At 40.3% G+C, this 23,957-nt stretch overlaps 1 protein-coding gene across 1 annotated transcript in view; it reads right to left on the bottom strand.

The window, feature by feature from the left end:
• Nucleotides 1-11,856: 11,856 nt before the first annotated feature.
• The window catches only part of LOC145411805 (uncharacterized), a 35,235-nt gene continuing 23,134 nt past the window's right edge, over nucleotides 11,857-23,957 (bottom strand). The window contains exons 7-12 of the mRNA XM_080281749.1: nucleotides 23,525-23,667; nucleotides 22,370-22,538; nucleotides 19,244-19,326; nucleotides 18,756-18,822; nucleotides 16,337-16,361; nucleotides 11,857-13,113 (exon numbers count right to left, since the gene is read on the bottom strand). Coding sequence (XP_080137875.1) covers nucleotides 13,079-13,113; nucleotides 16,337-16,361; nucleotides 18,756-18,822; nucleotides 19,244-19,326; nucleotides 22,370-22,538; nucleotides 23,525-23,667 — 522 coding nt within the window. The 3' untranslated portion in view covers nucleotides 11,857-13,078. The remainder of the gene's footprint in view (nucleotides 13,114-16,336; nucleotides 16,362-18,755; nucleotides 18,823-19,243; nucleotides 19,327-22,369; nucleotides 22,539-23,524; nucleotides 23,668-23,957) is intronic.

The following is a 23,957-nucleotide window of genomic DNA, read 5'->3' as shown; positions in this document are numbered from 1 at the left end:
AACAACCGCCCGACACTACACAGATTATCTTTGCAACATATCCCCTCCTTCACCCAACTCTACACTTCCCAGACACATACATAAACACATAGACACCCCAGCCAGCCAAAACTTTCTATACCAAACACATACGTAAACACACAGACACCCCAGCCAGCCAAAACTTTACCAAACACATACATAAACACACAAACACCACAGCCAGCCAAAACTTTCTATACCAAACATATACATAAACACACGACACCCCAGCCAGTCAAAACTTTCTATACCAAACACATACATAAACACACAGACACCCTAGCCAGCCAAAACTTTCTACCAAACAGCATCTTTCATGTGCCACCACCAGCCATACACCCTTCAGACACTACCGAACCCAGAGACACGAGTACACCAACCTTCTCTGCTACAATACTAACACAAAATATAACACACATACAATCCCCTGTGCTCATACTGCAAAGTGGCACCCCCACACCACAGCACACCCACTCACTTCCTGCACCACACCACCACAACACACAGTCCTTCAACATAGCACAGGGTTCACATCCAGAGGAGCCTAAGATGTAACAAGAACAACAACAACAACTCAGGCCAAGTAAGAGTGAAACGAGTATAGTTACGAAAGGAAAATTATTTCGAGTTATTTTGTAAGCGCTTCGGGTACATAGAGTTACAAGGCCGCAGGGAACGGACTGCATACCGAGGGTTATAATACTTTGGCGGCTTAGGGGGCTTTATACCACCTTTTCTTCAGTGATTTATTGTTCAAGCGATCGAGCGTAGAAAGCAAGCGATCGAGAACACTATATGACATGGTATAATAGGGTGGCAGAGAACAGCGCCAAGACTGTGTTGTCTAGGAAAATATTAAAGCTACAACGGATCTATGGACAGCATTAGAAACCTAGTAAAAAAAAATGATAGGAGTTACTTGAGGGACTTTCTCAAAATTTGCCGCGCCAGTTCTGATAAAAGGAAAATAAAAGTACCAAACTGAGCACAAGAACCGAGTTATTTTAGAAGTTTTTAAAGTTACGCAGATCTGTTCAGACAGCTGGAAAGCTTATGAAGAAGCAATTGGTACTACTTAAGTTAAATAGACTTAGCTTTTAACACCAAGCAAGATTGGACGGATGGATGGATGGATGTGGAATCGTGGATGCTTGGACCGATGGTAGAGTTCCTGATGTTTCGTCCTTCCACCTGCCGACAAAAATCATCAATATCATCATCATCACCATCATCATCATCATCATCATCGTCATCATCATAGCTGTCGTCGTCATAATCATCATCATCAATATTTACACCGTCATTCTCATTACATTACCATTCTCATTATCATCATCATTATCATATTATCATCACCTACCTAACTATCTACTGTATTTATCTATATCTGTTTATCTATAGCCAGACGCCTTAATCCCGTAAGGGGTTTCCACAAGCAAATCGCCTCCTTGATGTACTGTCCTCTACCATTTAGCTCAAGTATCCCACTCATATGTTTCTACTCTTTCCCTCCATCTCATCATCGGTCTCCCCATCCTCCTCTATCCTTCCAGCTAACTCATGTGCACTCTTCTAGTCATTCTCTTATTCGCCATCCTCTCCACATGGCCAAATCATCTCGAAGTATCTCTTAACGCTTTCACTCTCATCCACATCAGCATCACAACGCTCCTTCACCTGCCCATTTGTCTGTCTGTCTCTCTATGAAACTCCATATGCTCCTTTCAAGTAGTTCATTTCCACTGCTCTCACTCTTGACTTGCGTCCTTTCAACAAGATCCAAGTTTCACTTCCATACTTTAAAGTGGGAATCACAGCATACAGTGCCCTTTTTTTTCATACTTTCATCTTCAGTTCCCTCTTCCTAACCACTGCTTTTTAGAGAATAAGCAACCCTCCTTCCCTGATGCATCATTCCAGTCACTTCATCCTCTAATCTTCCACCCTTATTCATCACATTACATAAATACTTAAATGCACTCATATTCTTCCATTTCCTGACTATGCAGCCTCACTGTGCATTCTGTAACCTCATACGTTGAGATGTTAAAGCATCACCACCATCAGCATCAACATCATTATCTCCATCAATATCATCACCATCAGCCTGTGACACACCACTGTATGATAAGGACCCTCTCATCTTTCTCCACGGTGATCCATTGATTGTTAGCCTGTTCCGTCCTTGCTCGGTAGATCTGCATCATAATTTGATCTCTCCATCTTGTTCCCTGTGCACCTCTTCTTCTCACTCCATCTCTGGCTTGCCATTCAGTTACGCTCGCTGTCCTTCTGTTATCTCTTCTGTGAAAGACGTGACCTGAGGTGTGTGTGTGTGGAGTTACCTGGAAACAAGCTCAGAATTACTAGATGCGGGAGCTTCAGGCCCCTTAGGTTAATCTCCTTGGTGTGGTGTGGTGTGGTGTGGTGGGGGGGGTTGTGGTGTGGTGTGGGGAGGGTTGTGTGGTGAGGGTTGTGTGGTGTGTGAGGGTGGTTATGTGTGGTGTGGTGTGGCAGGGTGGCTTTGTGTGGTGTGGTGTGGTGTGGTGTGGTGTGGGAGGGTGGTTATGTGTGTTGTGGTGTGGGAGGGTGATTTTCTGTGGTGTGGTGTAGGAGGAGGATTTTTGTGTGGTGTGGTGTGGTGTGGGAGGGTGGTTTTGTGTGGTGTGATGTGGGAGGAGGATTTTTTTGTAGTGTGGTGTGGTGTGGGAGGGTGGTTATGTGTGGTGTGGTGTGGGAGGGTAATTTTGTGTGGTGTGGTGTGGTGTGGTGTTGTGTGGGAGGAGGATTTTTTGTGGTGCGGTGTGGGAGGGTGATTTTGTGTGGTGTGGGAGTGTGATTTCGTGTAGTGTAGTGTGAGAGATTGGTATGGTGTGGTGTGATACGGTGTGGGAGGGTGGTGTGGTGTGAGAGGGTGATGGTGTGTGACAATGTGTGGGGCTGGTAGAACGTAACTTGGCTTCACTATAATCTCTAAAGCCTATATGAGTACAACACCTCTCATCCGAATATGGTTAGTGAGAAGCAGACGGGCAGGGCCGGTCCTAGAGCTACTGTGATAAAATGTAGAAAATCATGTGTTGTATCCTTAAAATTAAAAAGAATATGTGAGGTTAATTCTTCCCTTCAAATAAAGACCAAAATATATGTATTACTTCACTCATATTCATCCACTTCCTAACGATTCATAAAAAGACTGTGATCAGTGACTTATGAAACCCTGTGCTGTGGTCTATGGGATGTAATAAGCTTTTCAGAATATTGCGTAAGTGTCTCGTAACTGTATAGGTAAAAGGTCCTATATTCTTGGCCTAATATTTACCTTTGAAATAAAACTATGAATGTGTGGAAATAATTCTGCCATTTGAATAACTACGGTATCATCAACCAAGATACACATACACGAACATATGCAAGCACACACACACACACACACACACACACACACACACACACACACAGTCACCAAAACACGAAGTTAAACAGAAAGGAAAGGGAGAGGTGACTCAGCCAATGACTTGAAGATCGTCGTCGTCATCATCGTCGTCGTCGTAATCATCGTCGTCGTCTTCGTTGTCGTAATCATCATCATCATCTTCCTCGTCATCATCATCATCGTCAGCAGCAGCAGCATGTCATCACCATCCCAACACTGTTAAAAATGTAGTACAGAAGTTATATCAATATCACCACCATTATCATCATATACATCACTATCATATAACCATATTCTAGAGTTTGCATCAACATCATCATCAGCAACAGCATCAACATCATCAGCAGCAACATCCATCTTCATCATCATCATCATCATCATCAGCCTGTGACACACCACTGCAGGATAAGGACCCCTCTCACCTGTCTCCACTCCGATCCTTTGGTTGTTAGCTTGTTCCGTCCCAGGTCGGTGGATCCGCGAGTATCATCTCTATCTTGTTCTCTGTGTGCCTCATCCTCTCACTCCATCTCTGGTCTGCCATTTAGTTACGCTAGGTGTCCATGCGTTACCTGCTCTATGGAAGACATGACCTAAGGACTGCGTGTGGACTGACCTGTAAACAAGAGGACAAATATACGTGTGTTGCAGCATCACTACTATACCCTGTTCACTCAACATGGCGTAAAATTGCAATCTCTTTCTTAAATTTTGCGTTGTGACAAGGGGTTAACACTAGAATGGTGCTGGTCACGAAGAAGTGGTATGGAAAATAATGATGTAGAGCTGTAAGTTTAATTCTTTCACTGAACTACGGGAAATAAGCTGCAAAAAAACGACTATCTCGGCCTTGGTAAAATGAAGACTGAGAGGAAGACCACGAATAGGATGGATGGACAGTGTGAAGAGAGCGCTGGATGCGAGAGGGATGTCTGTTGAGCAAGGAAGAGTGGCTGTGCGTGACAGAAATAAATGGAGAGAAATTGTGAATGAATAAGTGATGACGCAGCCCTGAGGTGATATTCTCCCGCATTTGGTCTGATCAGCTAGTCAGGTCAGGTGCGGGTAAGGGGATGGGTCTGTTATGATGTGGCAGGGGTAAACCAGTTCTGCTGTCGGGCCCTGCTGTGGATGTCACTGCTTGCATTGCGCAGTTGACCCTTGTGCGGTGTGATGCGGTGAGGATCTGTCCGTTCTCCCCTTTGGGGCTAAGATGCGAATGAATGTGTTTGAATGGATGAGTAAATGAAGAGTGAGTCGTCCTGTCTCGGCTACCTCCCTTTCCTTGGGGGAAGCAGCCTAGGTATATAGATAGATAGATAGTGTATGTGTGTGTGTGGATGTGTTGTGTGTGTGTGTGGTGCGAGGTGCCTGTGTGTTACCATGGCAACCTCCCGACACCATCACAGTTACATACACACATTTCCCCACCAGCAAGTTCCATTAGAGAGTACTCTGTGTGTGTGTGTGTGTGTGTGTGTGTGTGTGTGTGTGTGTGTGTGTGTGTGTGTGTGTGTGTGTGTGTGTGTGTGTGTGTGTGTGTGTGTGTGTGTGTGTGTGTGTGTGTGTGTGTGTGTGTGTGTGTGTGTGCGTGTGTGTGTGTGTGTGTGTGTGTGTGTGTGTGTGTGTGTGTGTGTGTGTGTGTGTGTGTGTGTGTGTGTGTGTGTGTGTGTGTGTGTGTGTGTGTGTGTGTGTGTGTGTGTGTGTGTGTGTGTGTGTGTGTGTGTGTGTGTGTGTGTGTGTGTGTGTGTGTGTGTGTGTGTGTGTGTGTGTGTGTGTGTGTGTGTGTGTGTGTGTGTGTGTGTGTGTGTGTGTGTGTGTGTGTGTGTGTGTGTGTGTGTGTGTGTGTGTGTGTGTGTGTGTGTGTGTGTGTGTGTGTGTGTGTGTGTGTGTGTGTGTGTGTGTGTGTGTGTGTGTGTGTGTGTGTGTGTGTGTGTGTGTGTGTGTGTGTGTGTGTGTGTGTGTGTGTGTGTGTGTGTGTGTGTGTGTGTGTGTGTGTTCGCTTCAGGACAAAATAACTTACATACAATAATTTTTTTCCCATCATATTGTCCCTCTGAAATCTGAATCGCACTTATCAGTTTACATTCAGGTCCCAAACTGTACTGTTGGGTGGACAGGGACAAGGGGGCAAGCAAACCTAGTCCACCAGTCTGATCGGCACGAGAATCTACAGGATGACACTCACACTGCTATTTCACTGGTCTGAGACACCAAGATTGAGGCGGTACAAGGCCTCCTCATCTCCCTCACACCAACAGCCCCCTTGTCTCATCAGAATTACGTCTAGTAGCCTCATAGGTAATATTTCTTTGGGCCATGATACTTCCTGGCTGTCAGTGCGATATCCTTGTGTCCTAATGTAGTCACCTTAATGGCTAAAAACAGCAAATATCCAACACTTACCTCAGGGGAATGATGCACAGCAACACACACACACCCTCGTCCTTCCACTGTCATACGGCCACTAGCAAAAGTAGCCAAGTAGCGACGCCTACCAAGACGAGAAACTTGTCCAGCTACTTTTACAACCACTAGATGGTACCCGGGCCCTCTCATGGTAGGGGCAACTCTAGTATTTTATTCCAGGTACTGCTTGGCGATAGCATTCACCAGAGAGTGAGTCATATTACAATGAGAGTGTTAATGCTGTCTCTATTAACTCTCATGATCATACAGCTCTCTCTACCAGCCCTAGTAAAAAATAAATTGTGTGTGTGTGTGTGTGTGTGTGTGTGTGTGTGTGTGTGTGTTGCGTGTGGGGGGGTAGGGGGTGAGGGTGTACGGTTTGATGTGGTTGCTGTGTGTGTGTGTGTGTGTGTGTGTGTGTGTGTGTGTGTGTGTGTGTGTGTATGTGTGTGTGTGTCCGTCTTTCCTCTACCTCTCTCTCCTTTCTTCCTTTCTCCTCCTTGTCTTTCCACCTCTTGTCAACCTTCTTCTTTCACATCTTCCTCCATCCTGAAAGGCACGCTACCTCTTTCCCCCTCCCTCATTTATGTCCTCCTTTCATCCACCCCCCTTCCTCCTCTCTCCCCCAACCCCCTCTCTCATCCTTCCTACCCCCCCTCTCATTCGTCCGATTTCTCTGGCTTTCTAGAACACACAATCACACAATTATCTACTGGATGATGATGATGATTACACTAATATTAATTACCACCAGCCACCACCGTTACCACCAAACCACCACCACGACCAAGTTCCGCTACCACCACCACAACCACCACCTCCCTCCCTTCACACCCCCTTCTTTCCTCCATCCCTATCTCTCTCTCCTTCCTTCCTTTACCTCCTTTCATTTCCTTCCTTGTCTTTCCACCTCCCGTCTTTCTCCTTCCCTTCACCTCTTACTTCCTTTCTCCCTCCCACCTTCCCCCTTGTGTCCTCCTCTCTCCCTTCACACCCCTTTTTGCCTCCACTCCTATCTCCTTCCTTCCTTTCCCCTCGTTGTTTTTCCACCTCTCACTTTTCTCCTTCCCTCCGCCTCTTCCTTCCTTCTTCGTCCTCCATCGTCCCTTCCACGTACCTTTCCCCTTTGTCCTCCCTTCCCTACAACCACCATTACAACCCCCCCTCCCACCACCACCAACAGTCCTAGCATTTCCTCACTTACCTAAATGGTACTACATGAGTAAGAAACCCCAACCACCCCTCAGATGGAACCTTCTACACAGGTTGTAGCTCCTTGAGAAGAGAAAGGTTTTGAGTCATGTAACCACTTCAATCAGGCAACATTTTTTAGTTTGTCTGCTACTTCTAATGCCTACTCAGCTTTGGGGTGATTTAAAGTTGAAGGTCAGTTAACCTGAGAAGCAGAGTAAATAAAAATGCATGGGAATCTTAAGCTGAGACACTTCAAGTTGCCCTAGAGAGTCCACAAAACCCTTGTTATTTATTCTGCACACTGTTCCTCAGTATTCTTGTCACTGATGCAACTATGCTGGTACTATGAGTACAGTATACTGTTCATCTTTAAGCAAGGTAGAAGAGATTCTGTGAAGCATCCGATGTCACTTAGAATATGGGGGTTAAATTTAAGATTGATGAATAGTATAATTTACAAATAGTACCTATATGTACTGTAGCCAGTTTCTTCCTGCTAAACATTATTTAGTGGTATGAAAATACATTCAAAACAGACATTTACACCCTAATATACCTGTAACTGGTTTGACTCCTTTACTAAAACAATACACAGATATTATCTGACTTACTACTACTACATATTTTATTCAGATTAAGAGTTATTAAAAGGAATGTCCATAACGGTGATCCACAAGTGTACAGGTGAGAATGAACTGCCAAAATTATATGCTCCCACCTTCTGAACCTTAACTTTCTGAATGAAAAATCATGCACTAATAATTAACTGAAATTGGTTAAGGGGAGATGGCTATTTTCTGTTGAAAATTAAAAAAATGTGGATCAATTTGCTTGAAATTTTAATACATAATAGCTAAGTTACTTACGTGTATAGTAAGTTGCAAGATTATATATGAAAAAAAAAAATAATAATAATATTTGATAAATCCACTCAAAATTTAAGATAACTAACAGACTAAAACTTTTAACATCTTAAACACTAATTATTTAAAAGTTACCATTGAAATAATTAGTCATATGAATAAGTAGTACGTTTTACTTTTTCAAAATATGCTTTTGTTATATACGAAAAAAAAAATACATTTTTCGCAGCAGTGCTTATAAAATTTGCATGTCCAAAAAAAAAAAAAAAAAAAAATCGAAAAAAAGTAACAGGTAGATTATAGAAAAAATTAATGGAGAAGACAGTGAAAAAAAATGAAGTAAATAGATGAAAAATGATGAAGCAGTAGCAATTTAAAGGCGGAAAACTTACATTTGAGAAAAAACATTTTTCAGTGATGACCTTGAAGCCGCCAGCTGCATATTTTGTTTCGCACTTTCCATCTATATGGAGTGTCCATGCTTGTCCTTTTTTTTTTTTTTTTTTTTCCCAAATAGTAGTCACTGATACTGTTGACTTAATTCCAAGTTCTCCAGTCAAACTGCTAGCTGCATAACATACGTTGGTGGGGAAGAGCTGCAGCAACAGGTTGCTTTCTGTTTATTCTTGGTTCTTTCGTTTTTACTACGTTCTTGCGACGTGTAGCATCGCATTTTTGAGGTCCAGGCATTTTGTACAGAGTTAGCAAATAATACAGTGCATGAATTCACTGGGACATGTACAGTTGGTACATCCGCTCGGACACGTCTTTTCACTCAAACATCTCGCACTCTCGCGGCGCATGCCCTAAGCCTACTGTCTTCTCACGCCTCAGTAAACACAGTTAGGAAGCATAGGGGAGAAGTGCCAGAGACCACTTCCTTGGTTTAAAAAAAAAAAAAAAAAAAAAAAAAAAAAAAAAAATGGCTGATGTACCAAATATTCAATAGGTATGGAAGATGCTGTTAAAGGGCTGTGTAAACAAGCCACGCCCACAGCCCTTTAAAATTTAAAAAACAGTTGTAACGTCTTGAAATGGGAAAACATCGCCAGATGATTGTTTTATTTTTTAATGTGTATCTCAATTTTTTTTTTTTTTCGATTTTCAACGAATAATACAGCCAATCCCCCCTTAATATTTATGGGTCCAGGGTCACTCAAGCCTCTATGCTCATCGTCATGGTAGCATCTGGGTCCCCCCTAATAAACAGGTATTAGCCGCTCAAAGGCGAGGGTATCACGGGTGCTACCCCGCTCATTGTTGCCCAGTCACCCATACACTGGTTTTGGGAACCAGTTTTTGTGGTCAGAAACGACATGGAAGAATGACAATTGCTTCGCATTGTATGGTGACTCTGGAGTTGCTCCATGTGATCTCTGGCCATCATCAGAGTCCTTACTCTATTCCCTGCTTCCAGAAACTCTAGACTGTCATTAATCTGCATAGGCGTGGACCTAATTTCTAATATTCCTGGTGGCTTCCTCCATACTTCCAAATTCTGTAATCAAAACATTTCCTTATGTTGTAGTGCAGTGACTTCCTGTTTTCTAACGGCATCCATTTCATTACCTTCCTGTTATGTCTTAGCAGTATAAAGTATCTGTCCTAACTTTATTAATTATATTCAGCATCAAAGGTCAATGATATAAAGTAAAACTTCAAATATCAACATCTTTCACAACATAACCATGAGCACATTAAGTATCTAAAGTCACAATACAACATTACAGTGGTGCAGGAATTTCTCAATACAGGGACACAAATTTTGATTTTCATATTCAGTACAATGCTTTCAAACACACAACAAAATAGTAGCAACAGAAGTAGTTGTAGCCCCAGGTTCATCTGAAATATGTGAGCTTGGTGGACTGCAGGCCGAAACTGTTAATCCTGCAGTTCACCATCCTCCTTTCAGAGGATATGGAGGAAGCTGAGAGACATTTGTATAACCAGGCAGTGGAGCCACTATGTGATGGCATCCCTTTCCAGCATCACATTAGAGTAAAAGCTTTAGTATCTGCCATCTCTAAGGTTGTGAGTGGCAGACCAAAAAAGACCTGGGACTAGGTCAAAAGGTGACCTCAGGGATAAGGGACTGAAGAGGGAGGCTGCTGGAGATCAAGCAGCAAGAAGTGCCATCAGGTGACCAAGGCTGATGCAGGGAAGCATGGAGCTCTTATAAACAAATGAATGAACAAACAAACATCCATAGGAAACCTGGGGTACTAGTTGTTAAACTATCCTGAGATTCTATTGGCCATATTCCCACTGGCTTAGGAGGCTTAACACCTCTTCCTTAGTGATGTACAGCATTTAGCATAATAAACTTACTGTATTTCTGGTATGATGATAATGATGATGACTGTGATGATGGTGGTGATTGCAACAATGACGACGACTAACTGGTGACTGATGATGATGATGATGTCATTGAAAGCAGTCTATGCCAATATTAAAAAGATTAAGTGACAGACACTTTCATATCACCCTTTTTGGTGTGTAAGAATATGAAGACAGGCAACTGTTGTCCAGAACATTTAAGAGTTGGAGACCAATCTACTGTAAACCCCTAACAGCATTTTACATGACAAAAACCTCAGGCCCCTCCATATGATTTGTACCTTTGCATAAGGCCACAGCCATCACCCTTGACTCAAGCAATCCAGCACTAGACCTGCCAGGGTCATAAATAAAAACAGATACACAAATGCATACAGAAGTGACAAGAAACCTGAAGTGTAAAATGAATATTAAGTCATTAAGAAGGTGGCACTGAAATTCATCCACCTTAACTTGGCAGAGATTTTTGTCCTTATGGAGACCATTCCCCACAGTTTAGCAGCACAGTATGAAAATACCATGGGTCTACATCCTTTCCACAGCAATTCTTCATGACTAACATCAGATACTAATGCTGACTGTTTATTACAGTTCTGCACTGAATATAAAGTGAAGACAACTTTAGGCTAAGTAAGAGTGAACAAAGCATAGTTACCTTAGCCCGCACAATAACAACCTTAAGCATCATTAAAAAAAACTGTACCACAATTATTTCATTATCAGCTTCATCTCTGCTCCATATCAGTGAGCACTTTGCTGACCTGGTGGTGGTTTTATAAGTAAGAAATTTGTTCTAAATATATTTTTTATCTACAATGGCTGTTAAACTGGGGAAAATTACCAATCCAGCTTAATAGGTAGCAATGCAACTTTTATAGCCCCCACCTCCTTGTTTTTAATATCATGGATGAATGAAAGGAAGTACGGCCAATTCAGTTGGGCAAACTCTGGTTAGTGTCTGATTCTATCAGAGTCATACTGGCTCTCTGGACCCTATATTACTCCAACCTATGGTGGGGCAGGAAGCCTGGATGATGAAGATTATGATGCTGTGGACTTAATAGCAACATAAGACATTAAAAACAGAGACTATATAATAAGATTTCACTGCACTATTGTGCGTATAAAAGGTTTTCTGACAGCTCTTCCTTTACTCTCTCTCTCTCTCTCTCATTATGTGTGTGTGTGTGTGTGTGTATATATATATATATATATATATATATATATATATCATCATCATCTGGACCTCCTTTTCCACCCTAGGGCCAGGTGAGGGGTAGCGCTCTATATTATATAATTTATAAATAAATAGAGAGAGAGAGAGAGAGAGAGAGTATATTTTTAGCATATCATGCCTTGGTATTCTTCTGGTGTATATTATTTACATTCTATACCAACAAAGTTTTTAAAAACAATACATACGTGAACACTACTGTACTAAATTCAGATACAAAATAGTAAGGAAGGGGTGCTAATGAGCCTCCTAAGGAAATGATACAGCTCTTTATCTGTAGTAAGCTGCCAATAATCTAAGTACTTTAATACTGAAAATTTTTTTGAACCTGACGAAGATCCCCAATCATCTTACCCTAATTGATGGCCAACAGAAGGGTTAATTTAACTTATAACTAAGGTGACTAATTCCAACCTCATAACTAAGGTTCACTGAATTTCATGCAACCTTGACTTAATACTCAAGTTGTAGGGGTGGCCCAGTTCCATCAAATAAAAACAAATCAACTGTAGTTTCCTTAATGGCATCTGTTGAACTTTTACTGTACTGTTTATTACCATGTTAAGTTAAAGACACAACACCATATCATGTAAAGCAATGGATATTCAGGGAGTTCTTGATATATTCAAATTGTAATTAAAAGGAGAGCTGTGATAATGGCACTCCTGAACATATAAAAAAAAAAAAACTATTTAAAGCTGTAAGCAGAAAGATTTACATACATTACAGCTTTCTGCTACTTCAAATATTCAGCTATGTCTGGCTGTATTACAAGTACAAACAGTTCTGTACTTACGCTTATACAAAACTGCTAATATTCAACATATAACAACAACAGGACACTTTACCTGATACAAACATCATGAGAACTCATCACAAGTATTCTAGTTCCTATCTTCTAATGTGTTCTAGATTCCCTCTAGAGAACTGACAATGAGAAAGAGGTGAAAGCAATACAGTACTACAGTACATACACTATGTTAAAAATTAACCTTTACAGACATCACTCCCACAAGAAAAAAGCACAAACATAAAACATACACAGTGAAAACTCTAATCCAGGAACTGAAGTCCAGGAATTGAAATAGAAACAGCAATAGGAACATTAACCATCAAGACTCCTAAAACAATTATAAAAACTAAGTACAGCAGCTCCAGTGAAATCAAGTATGGTCATAAATTTAAATCATAACATGTTCAAGGACACAATGTAAACAACAACAACAATACCATCAAAGAACAATGCATCCTCTTCCTATTTTCCAACTTGACCATAATATTAATCTTCTATAATACCAACCTTTTCAGTGCCCGAGTCACAAACAAGCTTCAATCAATCCTTCTTCAATCTATCCTATCCATGTAGTTGCCAACAACAAGGCAGAGGTAAGAGATGTGGAAACTGATTAGTCTGCCAACTAGCCAACAGTAAAAAGTACTTTAATTCCAACAATACTTTTCACACAAGATTGGCTTCATATACATTAACCAAGCTTTAAGGTGACTGACAGTATATAAAAGGTACATGAAATAACCGTGAAGCTGAAGAAGCTCGTCACAGTTCTGTTCACATTTGTTACTTCAAACAGCCCAATGTGTCCGATGAAAGCCATCAGCTGAAATATTGAAAAGATTGAAGTTATTCATGACAGTAATTGAAATAGACATTATTTACAGAACCATCCTCATCCAGTCCTGTGTTGCACCATAAGGAGCATAGAAGCCTGGGGCTAGGCAAGTTGATCCTGACATTTAAGATGAGAGTGACCAGCCTCACTCATCCTTGGGTGGCATTATGAGAGCAATAAACCTCAACCACCCCTTGGATATACACCTGCACCACCTTAATCCTATTGGAGTGCCTTAATTACCCACTAAGTCACCGGGCACCATATTTTGGTTATGTGGTTACCACCCACTGTAGTAAACGGTTGCCTGGTATACAGCAAACCATTTGGCTGTACAGAAAATATAATACAATAATATGACATTACAGATCTGGATTGATGCAGGCAATTGCTGTAGGTGGCACTCCAAATATATTACACAAAAAATTATCACACAGTAACAGCATATTGTACTATCATTTCAATACACACAGTATTCAACTTCATACCTGTTTTGAATCCAATTTCCTTTATGACTGCTTTTGGTAAAGTGTTTTCCCTTTTGCCAGTACTGTACACTTTTATCCAGTTAGTCATCAGGCTTAAGGAAGATGTACAATGGTGATATGCTGCAATCACTTATATTTGTCTGTAATATCTGAATGATGATTTTTTCTTGAATACTGGCATGCATCAGGGGTCAGTTTTAAGCCCCTTGTTTATCATGGTGCTTGAAGTTCTGTCAAGTGACTTCAGAACTGGACTCCCATGGGAGATGATGTATGCTGATGACTTGGTGCTGAACATGGAGAATGAGCGGGAGGCAGAGGAAAGATTTAGGAAGTGAAGAGATGGAATGGTGTACAAGAGTTTGAGAGTAAACTCAAATAAAAAACAAAAGTGATGATGTCCAGGGCTGGTAGTGGTACTGTCAAAGCAGAGGGAGTGTGCCCAAGTGCAGTCTGCCACAAGGGTATGGAAAATAACTTATCTTATGCACTCAGTATTTGTCATGTGTGGGTGCATGATAAATGTAGTGGTAATAGAGGTAGGCTGCAAAATTATGCTGATTTCATGTGAGCAGCGCGTAGGGGAAAGCATGTAGCGACAGAAGTGGGAAAGGACTGACCTTGCTATAGTCTCCTGTGGTGTGAAGGAATTCTCTTATTTGAGGGACATGTTACATGCGGCAGATGGGCCTAGATCAAGTTCTGTGGCTAGGGTATGGGGTGGTTGGAAGAAATTCAGGGAGCTCTTACCTCTACGACACTAAGGGTTCTCCCTCCATGTTAAGGGGTCCTTGTACGCAGCATGCATTACGAATGTAATGTTTGCACAGTAGTAAGACTTGGGCAGAAAAGGAAGTGCATATTCAAAGGCTCAAATGAACAGAGATGAAAAGGATTAGATGAATGTGTAGTATATCCTTGAATGACAGGCTTGGGGGGGTTAGGATTGTGAATGAAGAGTTGAGAGGTAGGATGGGACCTGAATATTAGTGTTATGATGCGAAGGGGTAGAGTGAGATGATTTGTGTATATGGAGCAGATGGAGGATGGCAACTAGGTGCAGAAGATGAGAGGTGTGAACAATGAGGGTAGGGTTGCGAAAGGCTGACCAGAAAAGACCTGGGATGAGGTCATACAATGTGATGTCAGGGATAAAAGACTGTATAAGGAGACTGCTTGAGATAGAGAAGCTTAAAGAGATGCCATTAGGTAATCAAGGCTGATGCATGCAAGCATGGTGTGCCTTTATAAATGAAACAAAACAAAAGTTATTTGGTAAGAAAGCATTGTGACTAAAATATATGGGGATACAAGATGGAGCACAGAAGAGAGAGAGAGAGAGAGAAGACTAGCTATAGTAATTGCACCTATTTCTATGATCCATGATGGTCATGTGGTTACAGAGGTTGTCTATTGTCCAAAAGAACTTGGCTTTCATACCTGGCTGGGACAGGAGCAATATAAATATAATTTGAATTTTGTTCAAAACAGACTATACCGATCTTTCACAAGACCCTAAGACCTGTCAAAAACACCCACAGTAATACCATTACACTGTTACTGAATGGGGCAGCCACAGCAAGTATTCAGTATGGATGGTGGACATTAGAGGTGAAGAAATGAAAAGTGAATGCTCAGTCATTAAAAAGATCACAAATGTCCTTATGGTATGACTAATGCAGTAATTATCACCTTACCCGAGTTTCCCAGGTACATATGGCTTAGGGAGACCTACAGCATGCCTCTCGTATATCAGCCAGGGGATGAATCAAGGGAGAGTTTACATCACAATTCAGTCTTCCTCTTCCTGCATCATAAGGACTGTTACTATCTGAGAGCTTAAGTCACAGTTTGGTCTTCCTCTTCCTGAATCATAAGGGCTGTTACTGTCTGAGAGCTTAAGTTATAGTTCAGTCTTACTGAGCCACAAGGGCTGTTACTGTCTGACAGCTTAAGTCACAGTTCAGTCTTCCTGAGTCATAAGGACTGTTACTATCTCAAAGCTTAATTCACAGTTCAGTTTTCCTCTTCAGGTTGTGACTATCTGAGCCAAAGTCAGAGTTCAGTCTTCCTCCTCCTAAGTCATAAGGGTTTTGGGTTACAACTAACTGAATCATAAGAAGTAAATAATACCACTGTCACAACTTCATGCCAATATAAGGAGGAGGTAGCCAGCACCATACATTAACTTCCATGGTCATCGTTTACAAAACAACCAATAATTATTATTCACTGAAGTGTAAAACGGTCTGAGGCTAGGCTACCAGAGTTCTGATCACTTAAGTTGTAGGAGACTACCCACAATCCTTGGCAGTGTATGAAATACAAGGAATAATAACTAAGTAATATTCCTTCTCCATTATGCATACAACCTCTTCAAACTGTGATGTCTTTTATGCTTTGCATTCTTGCTAATGCCAGATGATTTACTTTCAGCTTTAAGAATATGTCCCTGGGTTGAAAAAGAAAATAATCTCAAGAATCCCTTAAACCTATGGAGAGTTTTAAAAAATCATCTGGCTAACACCAAACAATTTTAAATAGTTTCACAAAGATATTCTGGGGCTGAAGGTGACAGACAGTTAACTTAGGTTAATGAATCCAGATGTGTATTTAATAACCTACTTCTGTAGTGATGTGTACGAAATGAAACCTGTAAAACTGATTACCTCATTCAAACTCTAACTTTACATAAGAGGGACAAGATTTCTCCTTATACTCACCTAAAGTCAGGAGAATATCCCTTGACTGAAAAAAAAAAAATGAAAGCAAGCATTTTAAATTCATATTCACATAAATTTCAATAACTGTGGGAATGTATTCTAATACAATACATTTATCAGTAAAAACATAAACAACTTACCATATAACCTTGAAAATATGGCTTACATTAATTAACCCATTCAGTACAACAGAGGCATGCACAGATAAGGTTCAAAGGGACTAGAGCCCTGCCAGTTACAAAACGCCCTCTTAGGAAATCTCTCTCTCTCTCTCTAAGTTGTAATGAGACAGCATGCGGTGCATCTTCTTTTAACTAAAGCCCCTGCCCCCCTCAAATGTCTGTGCATGTCACTGCAGTACAGTATCTTTCATATACATACAGATAATATACATCATTAAACCTGTGTTGTCCCATGAGGAGCATAGGAGCCTGGGGCAAGGCAAGTTGGTCCTGGCATTTCAGATGAAAGTGACCAGCTTCACTCATCCCTGAGTGGTATTATGTGAACAATAAACCCCAACCACCCCTTGGATATGAACCGACAAAGGCTCAATCCGGCTGGAGTGCCTTACTTACCCACTAAACCACCAGGCGCCACAGTTTGGTTATATGGTTACCATCCATCGTAGTAAATGGTTCCCTGGTGTACAGGAAACCATTTGGGTTGACACTCAGCGTAGAGTAACCCGTAGCCAGAAGGAAGAGGAAAGACTGAAGGAAACAATGACATAAGAGGAAGGAGGGAAAGAAGAAAGGAAAAGAGTAAAGGGCAGCCACCCGAGAGCAGCACTACATCGAGTGAGTGGATGGTGAGTGCCCCCACCTACCAACAACAATATCTTTTGCATTTTATTCTTGTTACCAATGCAATATACTACTCAGATCATGAGAAAGATCATGACTGAAAGGCTTAGAAATAATCTCCATGAACCCCTACAATGTCATGATTAATTTTTTAAATTTTGTTCATGTACAGTCAGGGAAAGTTCCACATTACCCATTATTCAGAGCATTGGTGGTCGATGAATAGTCACGAAGCAGCAGCCAGACCCCATATGTCTGGTAACTGTGAGTGGGAGGTAGGGTGACTGGGGATGGGAGGGTTTGGAGAGTTCCTAACATCACAGTATCATTACCCAATGATGATGCATCCAACGTATTCTCAAAGTGCAACAGCAGTACGTTGTTTGTATGGTATCACACTGTTCTCTGAGTCTGTCTACATTATTGTGAAAACATGTTTACTGTCAAAGGTATACTTCTTTGCCTTCATTTTGCAATGATCGACAGGAATGACAGTTACAGAGACTGATCATATAATTAGGACTTCCCATGTCATTCTGTCTAATGGAAAACCAGAAGTCTGTTAATCGCTCATATAGATTGCGTTTTTTTTTTTTTAATTATTATTATTATTACACACTACCTTAGACTCTAAGTTCAAGATAAATAATTACCAGAATAACAATGAAAATGTTTGCAGGTGGATGTTTATAGAGGGATGACAGAGGATAAATATTTAAGCAAATTTATAAGAATATACTGTGTATATATATATATATATATATATATATATACAGTATATATATATATATATATATATATATACAGTATATATATATATATATATATACAAAATCGCTCTTTTCGAGTCAAAATAAAATATAAATACGTCATATCGTTACGAATATCTCCTGGGGAAATGTCTCATGTTAAAGTCGAGAAGGAATGAAAGCATTCAAGTCTCTGTCTGAATCCAGGAAACTTCCATAACTTTCCTGACAACACTAACTCTACAGACATCTATGTAATTTTTTAAATAAAATGGTAGCATTATATTATCATCTATCCTTACCAAATAACTCAAACACACCGTCCAAGTCATACACCGCAAACTTACACTTGATTCTCAGCCTATCACCAAACCCTCCTCTGCCCCCAATCCCCAGCCTCTCCCTTCTTCACACTCACAGTTACCAGACACATGAGATCTGGCTGCTACTTCACATTCACCCATCTCACAGCAGTGCTTCAAAAGGTGGGTAATGCAGAACTTTCCCTGGCTGTACCTGGGGCCAAAACAAGAGTAACAACTACTGACTGATAACTTTGTTCAGATTCTGTGAGGTTCTTGTAGTGAAGGGGTTAATGAAGGCCATATCTAACTTCTCCAATTCAAAATATCTTTCCAAAGCTGAATGAAACTGTTTGGTGACTGTAAGAATAAAATGAACAGTGTCATCAGACTGGGCATTAAAAGGCTTATATAATTTTAGGTGTGGATCCAGCAAATGATAAAACTCAGATAGGTACTCAGTGACAGACCTTGAAAGAATAATCTTTGAACAGAATTATCTTGGTGACTATATTAGCAAAGTCTTGCTACAGTACTAAAGCCACTCAACATGCAAGCTCACCTGCTCCACAGTAGGCGCCTTGAAGACAAAGCAAGTGAAATGCGTTGATATGGTACAGCTGGTGTCCCTGAGTGGCAAAATTAACATCAATATGCATAACTATTAACATCAAACCTTCAAAATTCTCAGTTCCTATCCACAGATATTAATCAATACAAATGTGTGCTTCATTTGACTTGGTTGCTTTAGCAACATTTGCAGAGCTGACTACTCTGTCAACTACAAGGCTGTAAATGGTATACAGTGACTATTGTCACGAGCATTTCCATACATACCTCATCCATCCATTTCTTTCATGAATTCTTTGGCTTCTTCAGTTGAACACCCATAGCTCTATTTCAAATAAAGTATATATTTATTGTATTCTTGCTTACAGACTAAAACTATTTCCAGGATACGGCAGGGTAAAGTATTTTAAGTGATATTAGGTTTAGTACAAAAAGAACTTTTATGAAACATTTATCATGACAAATAAAATCCTAACATACCCAGCAATATAAGCAAAATATTCTGGCATGTCGTTCCTGCGACCACACGAGGATATCTCGGTGTAACTGTGGCTCAAAATGATCTGCAGCAAGAAATACAGCACAATTAGTTCTGGTTTAACGTTGTTTTGTAAAAGCTATTTCATTATTATATTGCTAATGAATTACAGCATGGTCTTCTGTTAACCTTTATTATGAATCACTCATACAGGTATTCTGAATTTTTTTTTTTTTAAATCATGAATCAAAAGTACATCTCACTAATAGTTGTTTCACTTACAGTAGCATTTCACCAATAAACATCCTGCTGACCTTAAATGAGTACCACGCTAAAATTCTACTTCAAGGGTAGAGAGAGAGCATTCCTATGGGTAACTACAAAGAAAAGAGTCCCTGTCTCTCAATAACCACAACTCTACCTTCCATACATAAACTAAACTTGCCCTCACTCTAAATCAACATTAACTAAGGTTGTGAAAGACCCATCCAACATAAAAATAAATTAGTTACTGTTATTAACCTATTTATTTAGAAGTTAATAATGTTGAGTAAAATGCACACACAAAAAAGTACAGTAATTAATAGTACTGTACATGATAACAAACATGATTTTACATGCTTTAGGTGATAAGAGTTTTTTTTTTTTTTTATGTGTCCGACTCTGGGCAAAGGCTTCAGGGCCTATAGCTTGGGGGTGAAATATACTGCCTGATGTTGATGTCCAGCAGAATACAATACCAGTGTGGACCCATAACAATTACAGGATTAACCACTCCAATCCGGTGACATATCTTATATTACATTCTTCCAATCTCCACATGATTTAATATAGCCTTGGACAAAATTTTCATATTAGGAGCACTACTTATAGCTCTCATTAGCTATATTAATTACCTCCACCAACGAAGTTGGAGGAGGTTATGTATTCACTTATGTTTGTCTGTTTGTTTGTCCACACGTCTCCAAAAGTTTTCAGTGAATTTTAATTATATTTTGTGGAAGGGTGGGCCATGGCCCAAGAAAGAATGATCAAATTTTGGGTCGGATCCAGATCTTTTGTTTCCCACACAATATCTCCAAAAGTTCTCACTGAATTTCAATTAAATTTTGTGGATGGGTGAGCCATGGGCCAAGAAAGAAGTGATTAAATTTGGGGGCAGATCCAGATCCGGATCCAGATCCTGTGTATCCCAAAACAATACCTCCTGAAGTTCTCAATAAATTTCAATAAAATTTTGTGGAAGAGTGGGCCATGGGTCAAGGAACAATTGATTAAATATGGGGGCAGATTTGGATCCTATGTATTCCACCCAGTATCTTCAAGGATCCGGATCCAGATCAAGATCCTTTTTACTGGCATTGGCGGAGGTATGGCTCTGTGAGTACTCTCTATTATTATCCATCCACCCATCCATAATGCAATCCAATGTCACCCCATAACAGAGAGTAGGAACCCAGGGCTAGGCAAGTTGGTCCTGACATTTAAGTGAGAGTGACCGGCCTCACTCATCCCTGAGTGGCATTACGTGAGCAATAAACCCCAATTACCCCTTGGATATAAACCTACACAGGATCAATCCGATTGAAGCACCTTAATTCCCCGCTAAACCACCAGATGCCATAATTTGGTTGTACAGTATAGTTCCCCAGTGTAGCACATGGTTTCCTGGTGTACAGGAAACCATTTGGCTTGTCACTCAGTGTAGAGCCACCCATAAGCAGAAGGAAGGGGAAAGAATGAAGGAAAGAAAGACAGAAGAGGGAGTGTAAAGTCACTGATAAGCAGAAGGAAGTGGAAAGAATGAAGGAAAGACAAAAGAAGAAGGAAGGACGAGAGGAAAGGGCAGACACTACACTGAGTGAGTGGATGGTAAGTGTCCCCACCTACCACCAATTATTACTGTATTATTATTGCTATTATTATTAATATTATTATTACAGTATTATTATAATAATAATAATAATAAAAATAATAATAATAATAATAATAATAATTATTATTATTATTATTATTGTTATTAAATTCTTCTCTTATTAACAAAATACAGCTCCTTCAACTTGATGGAGGTTTCATGTAATGAGGAGGTTGGAAACAATTTTCATTAGTTATTTTGTATGATGACATTTTTTTATACAGTACAGTATCTTTAATATCACTATAAAATGTTAATCAATTTAGAAAAGGTTTCCCCATGGTAAAGGGGTAAATTTCTGTATCTCAAAGACAGCACTTTAAAATTTACAGCTATAACATAACACGTGACCCATGAAAAAGAAAAGAAAAGTGTTATCACAGTGACTGGGTAAACAAGAGATTCTGTTACCCCATAACCTACAATGGGTCTCTCTTAAAATTAGTTCAATATGGTGGCAGCAATATCACTGTAATGAAGAGGTGAATAATGTATTACATATTGTCTGTTTTATAAGTCACCCCTTTGACTTTTTTTTTCTAAATCCTCATTAAAAAAAAAAAAGCAGTCTCATAACTTCATTTACTTAAGGAGCTGATCTGCCATCTTCCCGCAATTTACAGTAACAACAGTGTCTCAAAGGCTGTGATATTTCAAAATAAATCCCTCACACATAATGTGAAAGTTCCCACCATCAGTTCCTTTCTTTGGATGCTTTTCTTCCCTCTGTTAGTTCAAGCAAATTACAGAAAAACTACATATAAAATTTTTTTTTTTTTCTGTGTAGCTGATCTGCCAATTCCCTCAGCTTACAGTACCACTCACATGGAAAAAAGCTATGATATTTTAGGACATATCACTGACTTATGTTGGTGACTGCCAATCCTGGGCAGATAATTACCACAGCATCCCTTTACATTCCAACTGGTAATGACAAGCGTCTGGACACCAATTTCTCTTGTGATGAGATGCAAAGAAACAGTTTGTGATATTTCTGAACACATCCCTTACTTACAATAATGAAAATCAGTATAGTACAGACTATCACCACAGCCTCCCCTTTCCTTTCAGTTGGTGGTGAAAAGTGTCTGGATACTGGTCCCTCCTATATTGAGGACCACAGGAATGGACCTGTGATATTTTAGAACACAACCCCTTACTTAGAACAACGAATATCAGTACAGTGCAGATAATCACAGCAGCCTTCCATTACCTTTCTATTGGTGGAGAGGAGTGTCTGCACGCCGATCTCTCCCGTAATGAGGGCCACTGGGACGGCTTGCCTCTCCTGACTCACCACCGCAGCCACAGCATGCTCTATGTGTGTCACATCACCCGATCCACCCACAGATAAGCTTCCAAGGTATTCCACACTCTGACCTCTGCCATGGAATAAGTTAACCCCTAAGCTGATGCTGTATTTTACAGTTGCTTGCCTGCAGCTGCTGGGTCTGCTCAATCGGACAGACTGGGATAGCACAACAACAATATCTTATTTTTTTCAATAGGATGATTTTATTCAGCATTGGAGAGCAGCCTTGTAGTGGAGGGTTAATGAAATCTATACCCTTGCTAATACCACTACACAAGTCCTGTATGAGACAGCCCTAGCATGTATTCAATATTGATGGTGGGTGTTAGCGACAAAGTTGTGACATGCGGAGGTGTGTAAGTAGGGACTACTGGGCCTTGGTATAGGCCCTGAAGCCTTTGCCCAGAGTCGGACACATAGAAAAATATATATATATATATATACTGTACTGTATATTCTAACTTCTCATTTGCAAACTATCTACAGGGCTGAATAAAATCAACAGGATAAATCAGTCAAACAGGTTAGCTATATTCTTGAATACCAGTGTAGTAAATTCAGAGAATTATGTCTAGCATGCTTGTCAAATACAATATTTATCATCATCATCAACTTAGCTATTATTCCTACCCAAAAAAAAAAAAAAAAAAAAAAAAAAAAAAAGGTAAATATAATAGGTAGAGGAAGGCCAAAAGAGACGTGGGTGAGGACAATGAGACGGGAAGCTGGAGATGAGTGTTGGGGAGATCTTGAGGAGTTAGCACAAGATAGGATGTGGTGGTGTGAGTTCATCGAGGCCCTATGCATCCCCGAGGGTGCCACAGGAAATGATTGATTGATTGATTGAAATATAATATATTAAATTATGAAATTCCTGTGATGTAACAAGATTTTTTAGTAGCTTTCACCACAGTATGAAAAGAGCAGCTTACTACTGTTAGATGTCATCGCAGCACAGACCAAAGTACTTTCACTATCCCTGATTATGGTGTTAGAGAACAAAAGGTATAAAATGGCTATGAGGAGTCAGAGTGTTAAAAGGAGAGCAAATCATACCCGAGGCTAGGAATGTGTGGTGTATCTGAAGTCTCAGCTAGTGCTTCGCCTTGGAACTTTTCCTGCAGCTCCTCCACATCCACCTGCAATCTTCGCAGCAGAGGCACCACCCCAGGGAACACCACACCCTGTGCATCATGACCCTGAAGAGCAAGGACAGATATGCAAATGGAAGTTGTTGTGTGCCGATGACTTTGTGCTGACCATACAAAACAAGAGGCAGACATTAGAGTGATATAGGAAGCAGAGAAATGGAATGGAGTCAAAAGGACTAACAATGAATGTGGTTAAAATTAAAATGATTATCACTCAAGTGGATGGTGGTACTGTTATGGAAGATGGTGTGAGGCTGGTTCTGTATGTCAGAAGGTAAGATAAACTGATCTTTAATGATGATTGCAACAAATGGGTACATATCATCAATTAGTGGCTA

The sequence above is a fragment of the Coenobita brevimanus genome, chromosome 91 (assembly GCF_032717465.1).
Source record: "Coenobita brevimanus isolate Jiangsu-jjx chromosome 91, ASM3271746v2, whole genome shotgun sequence".
Classification (NCBI taxonomy): Eukaryota; Metazoa; Arthropoda; class Malacostraca; order Decapoda; family Coenobitidae; genus Coenobita; species Coenobita brevimanus.
Note: the sequence above shows the minus strand (reverse complement) of the source record. Positions and strands in the feature narration are given on the sequence as shown.